Source organism: Hevea brasiliensis, chromosome 17 (assembly GCF_030052815.1).
Source record: "Hevea brasiliensis isolate MT/VB/25A 57/8 chromosome 17, ASM3005281v1, whole genome shotgun sequence".
NCBI lineage: Eukaryota > Viridiplantae > Streptophyta > Magnoliopsida > Malpighiales > Euphorbiaceae > Hevea > Hevea brasiliensis.
The window spans coordinates 30539295-30547696 of NC_079509.1; the positions used below are offsets into that span (position 1 = coordinate 30539295).

At 27.9% G+C, this 8402-nt stretch overlaps 1 protein-coding gene across 2 annotated transcripts; it reads left to right on the forward strand.

Annotated features, from left to right (window-relative positions):
• The first annotated feature begins 1945 nt into the window (after positions 1 to 1945).
• LOC110654504 (class V chitinase-like) lies at positions 1946 to 4168 on the forward strand. 2 transcript variants are annotated; one of them, XR_009145716.1, is made up of 3 exons: positions 1946 to 3091; positions 3590 to 3668; positions 3819 to 4168. XR_009145716.1 is itself a non-coding variant. In XM_021810526.2 (2 exons), the coding sequence occupies exons 1-2, from the start codon at positions 2002 to 2004 to the stop codon at positions 3610 to 3612; spliced, it is 1113 nt and encodes a 370-aa protein (XP_021666218.2). In that variant the 5' UTR covers positions 1946 to 2001; the 3' UTR covers positions 3613 to 3795. The 2 variants fall into 2 exon arrangements, 1 of the variants encoding a protein (XP_021666218.2); XM_021810526.2 differs by lacking the exon at positions 3819 to 4168 and having other exon boundaries at positions 3590 to 3795.
• The last annotated feature ends 4234 nt before the right edge of the window (positions 4169 to 8402 follow it).

Here is an 8402-nt window from a genome sequence, read left to right on the forward strand (position 1 = left end):
GGTTCTATGCGAATCTTAAGGGCCTGTGGCAGAGTAACAGCGGAGATGTGAGTGGCTCTTGATCTTTACAGTGGCTTGCTGGGCTCTTGATAAGACCATTGGAGTTGAGAAGGTGATGACTAGGGGTTCTAATGCTTGGATTTAGGTGCCTCCCCCTTATTCGTGGTACCAGCTTAACTGAGATGGTTCTCTTGTTTGCAACTCTAGAAATGCTTCTTGGGGCGAGCTTATAAGGGATGACGGAGGAAGATGGGTAGGGAGATTCATGAATCAATTAGGGAAGTGCTTTTTCACGGTGGCTAAGACATGGGCTGTTTTAGATGGCTTGAAGTTAGCATGGAAGTTGGGCATAAGGAAGCTATCGATGAATTGTGATAATCAATGTCTGGTGCGATTTGTGTTGGCTGTGAAGAATCCTTCCGCAGTTTACGTTTTTTGATCAATTAAGTGCAAGTTTTTTAAAGGACTGAGTTGTCCTAATTTCTTATAATCACCACAATTCTAATTTCTATCTCTCTCCTTCCCAGTTGGTTTTTCCTCCTCCAGGTCTGCTGCAATGACTTGCTCATTACGAGGCGGGGGTTGGCTACTCCCAGATTCGCATTGTTTTCTCCTCCATTTTCTACCAATAAAAAAAAAAGAAATTGTAATATCCATCAGTTTCAATTCTGCTATACTTTTTTAAACATTACTTCATAAATAACGTTTATTCAAACACACACGGTAACTATATATGCGTGCATGTATCTGAAAATCGTATGAAGAATTTTGTCACGTATCTGTTTCTTTGAAAGCACGTTACGAAACAAACAATAAATAATTGAAATAATTTATGTGCGTGTTATAATCAATTTTATTATAATTTAATCACATGTCATTTATCAAAATTATATATATGATTTCAGAAAAAAGTTATCTATAAGTAATTATTTTGGTTAATTAGAAAATGATTTGGTTATAAAAAAATATTTACAATTCATTAAATTCAATCAAACCAAATTGAAGATAAGAATTTATAAATTGAAATAATCAAATTCCATCAATTAATTTGAAACTAAAAAAATTCATATCCCTAATTTTCAAATAACTAAATTTATATGTAGATTAAAATTAGTATTGCCTGATCAAGATAAGTTTCGGCTCATCAATTATTAGAGAAAATTTTATTTAAATCTAATCTATTATGAATTCATATATATATAGAGGTTTTAATTATTTAATATGTGAATCTCATTATTTATATTGTGTCTTAAATTTATAATAAATCGAATTTAATATATATAGTTACATAGTTGAAGAATCAACTTGTGTCTTATAAAAGAAAAATTAATGGGAAGTTCTAAATTTTGGCATCCATTTGATTATCTCACCTAATTGCTTGGTGATTCTCCTACGCCGGCCTTTCATTTTTCTAAGAAATATTCTTTCTTTGCAAGCTTTTATTTGTAAGTGTAATTGTTTTATTTTAATTTTTTTCTAGCTTTGCATTCCTACTACTGTTACTATTATTATTATTAGTATTTATGAAAATGGTGCAGTAAGGCTTAAGAAAAAAATAAAAATAAGATTTTTATTTCAAAATTTTCTGACTCGGATAATATTAAAGACTATTTTAAAAATTTGGTTGTTGAGTTTAGAGTTGAATCCATCAAAATAAAAATGACTGGAGTATGAGAATTTTCTTCTTTAAAAAAAAAAAACTTCTTATATCAAGCAAGAAAAAAGATATATTCTGCGCGCGATGTTGTCCCTACAATTTCTGCTAAGTCATAGCCCACAGCATTCACAAAATCATCTCAACGCATCAAATGGATATATATTTTGGTTGCCCAGAATAGCACGCTATTAGACTATTTTATGTATATATATATATATATATATATATATATATATATATATATATATATATATATATATATATATATATATATCTGTGTGTGTGTGGGTAGAAGGCTGGCTTAGTTAGCTATTGCATATTTCCCTTTGTTTAGTTTGTCTCCAATGGCCACCAAAATCTTCCTCTTTTTTTTCACAACTCTTCTGTTTCTTCTTCAATTCCATTCATCTGCGGGACAGAATGTTGTTCGAGCAGCTTATTGGTACTATGGAACAGAATTCCCTGTTTTTGACATAGAATCCACCCTTTTCACCCATCTTTTTTGCGCATTTGCTGATCTTGATCCCCAAACTAATCAAGTTACTATTCCATCTGCAAATCAGGCTCAATTCTCCAACTTCACACAAACCGTCCAACAGAAAAATCCTTCCATCAAGACCCTCTTATCCATTGGTGGAGGAGGCGGAGATGAGGTTTTTGCTGCCTTTGATTCCATGGTAAGCCAAGCAAGTTCACGCAAAACGTTTATCGACTCTTCGATAAGTATAGCAAGGTCCTATAATTTCCATGGCTTAGACCTTGATTGGGAATACCCCAACACCACCACCCGGATGAGCAACCTGGGCTTGCTTCTTAATGAGTGGAAAGCTGCTGTGGCCGCTGAGGCTGAGAACTCTGGCAGGACACCATTGCTTTTATCCGCAGCAGTTCTTTACCTGCCATATTACTACTCAACCTCAGTGCCTTACCCAATTCAGGCTGTATCAAACAGCTTGGATTGGATCAATTTAATGGCCTACGATTTTTATGGTCCTGGTTGGTCAACAGTTACAGGGCCACCTGCAGCATTATACAATCCAGGGACTACAATTAGTGGAGATTATGGGGTCACAAGTTGGATTCAGGCTGGTTTGGAAGCTAGTAAAATAGTACTGGGGTTTCCTTTCTATGGTCGAGCTTGGCAACTTGCAAATGCTAATGAAAATGGATTCTTTGCAGCCACCGTTGGAGCAGCCTTGTCCGACGCCGTAGATTATTCGCAGATCAAGGATTTTATTGATGAAAATGAGGCAACGGCTCTTTACAATGAAACTTATGTTTCGAATTATTGTTATTCTGGCACAACATGGATAGGTTACGATGATATACAGAGTGTTTCTGCTAAGGTTGCATATGTTAAGGATAAAGGATTGCTTGGTTACTTCGCTTGGCAGGTTTCTGGTGATGATAATGATTGGACTCTTTCTCGCCAAGGTTAGTATGGATTTATTGTTAATTAGATTTTGTCTTCAAGGAATAATTATAGAGTATAATGGTGATTCCATATAAAATATTCCATAAGAGCTTGATTAATTAGTAAATCTTGAAATTAATTAATGTAAAGAATGACATTAATTGGGAGAAAAAAAATTTATCTAGAATTGTCTATATCATAGACCTAAGACATAAATATAGAAATTCTAGCTATTTTATATATAGATTTGTCATACATATTATATTTTGAGTTTACGATAAATCGAATTTAGATAAGAATTTCTTAATCTAAATTATGCATGCAACGATGATATGATAAATTTTTACCTTAAATCCAATATATTAAGAATATAAAATATACATACATAATGTGACCCATATATAAAATATGTGACATATATTTATAGTTTGGATTTATGACATGGTTCTACCTCAAGGAAGATTTACTATTTCAATGGATTGTTTTAACTGTGAAAATTTTCAATGTTGGTATGGCAGCGGCATCTACATGGGGGGCATAGACCAATGTTGGTGGCAGCATAAACATGGATAGCTATTAGCCAGAACACATAGAAAGGTGACTTCTGATGTGTTTTATTATTTGTGATAAGGCTATATAAGCCTTGTTAATGTACCATTATTACATTATACCCCGTGATTAGAATTATTTATAATAAAATATAATTCTGTTTTTTTTTTCATAACTAATTTCACTACACCAATCAAGATTGACATATGAAATGCTCTTCCAAAACTACTTCCATCTTGACCGACCTTGTGAAAATTGCAACCGAGCAAGGCGGCTCTTCTACGCTACCGAAAATATGACACGGTCATTCATGACGAATGCACCTCAAGCTGTTCAAAATGTAGACCAAGTCAAACCGTATTCAAATTTTCCATTTTGGTCAAATTCGGATTCAACTTTATCATTCTAATGAAGAATTATTTAATGCCTGTGTATACGCACATTCACTTACAATTATATAGGGTTAATTTTTTATATTTTAAGAATTAATTTTATTTAGAGTTAATTTTTTATATTTTAAGAATTAATTTTTCTTTTTTTGGGTGTAAGGAGCATTGATTTTTAGTGTTAGTATTCCGGATGTATTATATAATTAGTATTTATTTTATATGTGTTGCACGTAGCCGATATTTGTTGTAAATATTCATAATTTATTTTTTTACATGAATTTTTTTGTTTTAAAAATTCATGCTTATTAACTACTAAACTTTAAAATTAATAGAAAATTTTCATCAAAACATAAAAAATTTAAAAAAAGAAAAAGAAGAATTCTATATAAAGTAGCAAGATCGTCCTAATTTTTCTAATAAAAATAAGAAACAGGCACCCCAAGATATTACCTCAACAAAAAGATAGTGAAAACTAAAATCCTTTCTTCTCACATTAGAAGTCCTATTCAAATAAAAATAATTAACTCGATACTTATGTATTTTACCATTTTTAAACTTTATTTTATAAAAAAATAAATATTTGTATTGTTCATTAAACAGTGCATTTGCAAAATGTAATACATGAATATATAAAGTATTTAAGTAAATTAGGATACTTTTTAATAGGATTTCTATCTTCCTCAACGTATATTGACTAAATTAATTTTTCATTAGATCAAAAAATTTTTAATAAAATTATATTTTTTAATAAAATATAATTTTAATTTAAGTAGGAAAGCAATCTAACCGATTAAATTAAAGATTTATTTAAATAATAATTAATTTTTATATTATTTTTTTAGCCAATTAAAATAAAGTGAATTTATAATTTAGAGTATTAATTTATAATTTTAAGAATACAAAATAAATAAATATCAAAATTCTTAATTTTTTTTATACAATCATTCTATACTAATTATTAAGTTAATAATACTCAATACGATATTATGAAAAATATATACTGTTAAATTAATTCTAATCAATTTTAAATTTATAAGTCCCATTTAAATACTACTAAATTCATGGTAAGGTTTTATCCTAATGTAATAAGACTTTTAGAATTAATAATTTTTATTCTTATTTATTTAAAATATATTAATTTTCAATTAAAATAATAAGTGTAAGGTATTTGAAATAAATTTAGACATACTTTTTTTTTCATTTTAAACTCAGTAATTTTTGTACTCTTATTTTTCAACTTTATATATTTGAACATAATATGCATTGCGAAAATCAAGAATAAAAAAATAAATGAATAAGTCCAAAAGAAATTACTAGATCATTTAATTTAGGAAGTCACATTAAATAATTAAAGTAAGATGAAAATCCTATCTCACTTGGATCACATTACCAATGGAACTCTTCAGCATTTATAAGAACAAAGCTAAGAACACATAAAACTCTTTAAACAAACCTGCATTTCTTAATTTTAAATAACAAAAACTCACTTACTTTAATAGCTCTATTGGAAGTCAAATATTCAAAACTTGTTTCATCAGCTCAAATTAAAAAAAAAAAAAAAAATCAAACAAAAGATTCTATATAAATGGGAAAAACAAAATGACACTTCAAAAAAAATATGAGTCCTCCTCCACAATTGAACAGATAAAAATACATTTCACTTAAGCAGAAAAAATAAAACAGTATTTCAAAGTATAATATAACTACATAGAACTGCTTAAAGCGATTTTTTACTTATCACCAAACACAACATAAAGAATTAGACGAAATTCACACTTTTTCTTTAATTTTCAATTGCTCAGATTTTCTTAACAACTAAGCATAGACCATTTTGACTTTTGTATCGTAATTTTTTTTTTTTTGTCATAGATTAAATGAGTAAGCGACATTAATATATATGTGTATATATATATATAATTTAGAGCATTAGATTTCTTTTTTATTATAAAAGTTGAGGAAATTTCACGTATTATATATCATAGAGATCTAATTAAATTAGAACTTTCATATATAAATATAAAATTTTATGATATCCTAAATTAGTGTTAGAATTTTATTAGTATTATAATAGGATTATTAAAAGAGAGTGTACAATTAATATGCTTTTAAAAGAAAAAAAAAATTCCTAACCATGTAATTTGCTAAATTTGTATAGGTTAAGAATACTTGTAAATTAAAATACATTAATGGAAAAAATAATTTTTTTACAAAAGTTTTATAATTAAAATTTTAATTTTATAATTATAAGTAAAACTCAAATCTAAGTATGAATAAGGGTATATGAAAGTTGAACTAAACAAGGGCATATAAATAATTAGGCTTATTTAAAATAATTATAATTAAAAATTTTATAATATAAATAATTAAACAGTAGTAATATTATATTTATTAATGGTATTATAAAGGAAATAATTATTGATTATTATTAGTAAATTAATTTTTTTTTTAAATTTATTTATGCTTATAAATTTAAAATAAAATTTTAATAGAAAAGGAATTTTTATTTTAACGATTTCATTAATATCTTAAATTCTTAATTACTTTTTTTTTATATCTTCATTTTTTAACGATTTTTATAGCTTTTTTTTTATTTTTTGATATCATAAATAACATAAAGAGAAACCTATCTATTTTAAAATTACGTTAATTTTAAATATTTAATTAAATTTAACTTGATTAGTATAATTAATTTTAAATTACATAACTAATTAAATTTAGTCATCCATTTTTATAACACTATACGTATTTTAGGCAAACCCAATGCTTCTCCCTTACACATTTATGTATTATGTAGATTATAGATTAATTGTATTTTTTATTTTTTACTCATTAATTTTTTTTTATTTTAATTAATCACTTCTTATAAAATTTTATATTTAATTGAAATTATGTACAAGTAGAACTAAAAATTTTAAATTTATATGACTTCCAAAATTCCTCTTCCCACATTTGTAAATAGTATAAATATGCATTTTTTTTTCATTGCATTTTTTTTTATGTAAGACGACAACTCACTATTTAGATTTTGCCCTCACAATCACTCTTACTGAGATATATTTGGATATAGACACAACATTAAACGTAAGCATATAAACCTAGTGTTTTATGTATCTCATTTACAATTTGACTTTTTTTTTTTAAATCCTTTTTATTACTTACAATTAATTTTAAAAAATATGGGCTACTAATTTTTCAATTTAATTAGACCAATAAAAAATAAACTTTTAAACTAAATTTATGTGTTTGTTAATTTTTTTTAATTAAACTAATAAAAAACCTTCTAAAATTTTGTTATAAATTTTATAGGAACTATATATAAGAGTCTGTTAAATACATATCCATGTTTAAACTACTCCAAATGAAAAAATTAAAATTTTAGAGAGATAGTGATGTTTGCCAACCTTGGGTTTGTTTTATAAAGAAATTGTATGTGTTATAAGAATTGTTTTGTTTTATAAAGAAATAAGCATTTAACTAAAGGAATTGAACTCTTAATTTGAGGCAGTCCATCATTGAATAGCTAAATCATAAGAATTGTATCTAATTAACATTTTGCATCATGAGCGCGTTCTTAAGAGAACCATCATATAATAATGCAGTACCATAACAGACAGATAGTGGACTTAAAATGGCAAAACTAGCTCCAATTACCACCTTTTGATGGTCATTTAAAAGGGATAGTGGCAACTTCCTTTCCTTCAATATGACATTATAGCCACTTGACATCCGTTTTTGGAGATCTTCAATTCAAGCTCCTTTTGATTTACAACCTATGTGTTTCTTATAACAAAGATAGGTTTACATATATGAATAAATGAAAATTTATAAATTTGTAGCATAAAAAGAAATTGGACCAATCAAGTTTCAACATAATCAATCAAGCAATAAAAAGACTTGAAAAATACATTCATATCTAAAAGGAAATTTACCTAACCACCAGCTGTCAGGTTGGATGCGCTTGTTGGGAAGCTCCTTAGGTTACAATTCATGCTTCAAAACTTTATCCTTGCTATCGCGTTTGGCTTGGTGTTATACATCTTAAGACGGAGGACTATGGCGGCGCTATGCAATGAGCCATTGCTAGTACCATTGTTGTTGTTTGTGTCCAGAGAGTGCTTTGGCTTGTCAGAGACGTTTGCTTTCTTCTCTTTCTTCTTCACCACCTTCTTCTTCTTGGTTACTTCCCTCGTTTGTTAGAAAGAACCTACAAATACAAAAACACCTACAAAATAGCTAAACTTCTAAGTGTCACTTGGCACTTAGGTTGAATCCAATGTTTTGTCTGTGCCAAACAAAAAGAATGGGTTGGATTAGGTTGTAGCTTTTACCCCCGCCCCGGCCAAGAAGAATTATGGATCCAAAACAACCCAATTCTTAGTATGAATTTGGGTTT

Coding starts and splice junctions, on each gene's coding strand:
- LOC110654504 (XM_021810526.2), top strand. CDS start 2,002: ATGGCCACCAAAATCTTCCTCTTTTTTTTCACAACTCTTCTGTTTCTT. Junction 3,092..3,589: donor TTGGACTCTTTCTCGCCAAG/GTTAGTATGGAT, acceptor TTGGTATGGCAG/CGGCATCTACATGGGGGGCA.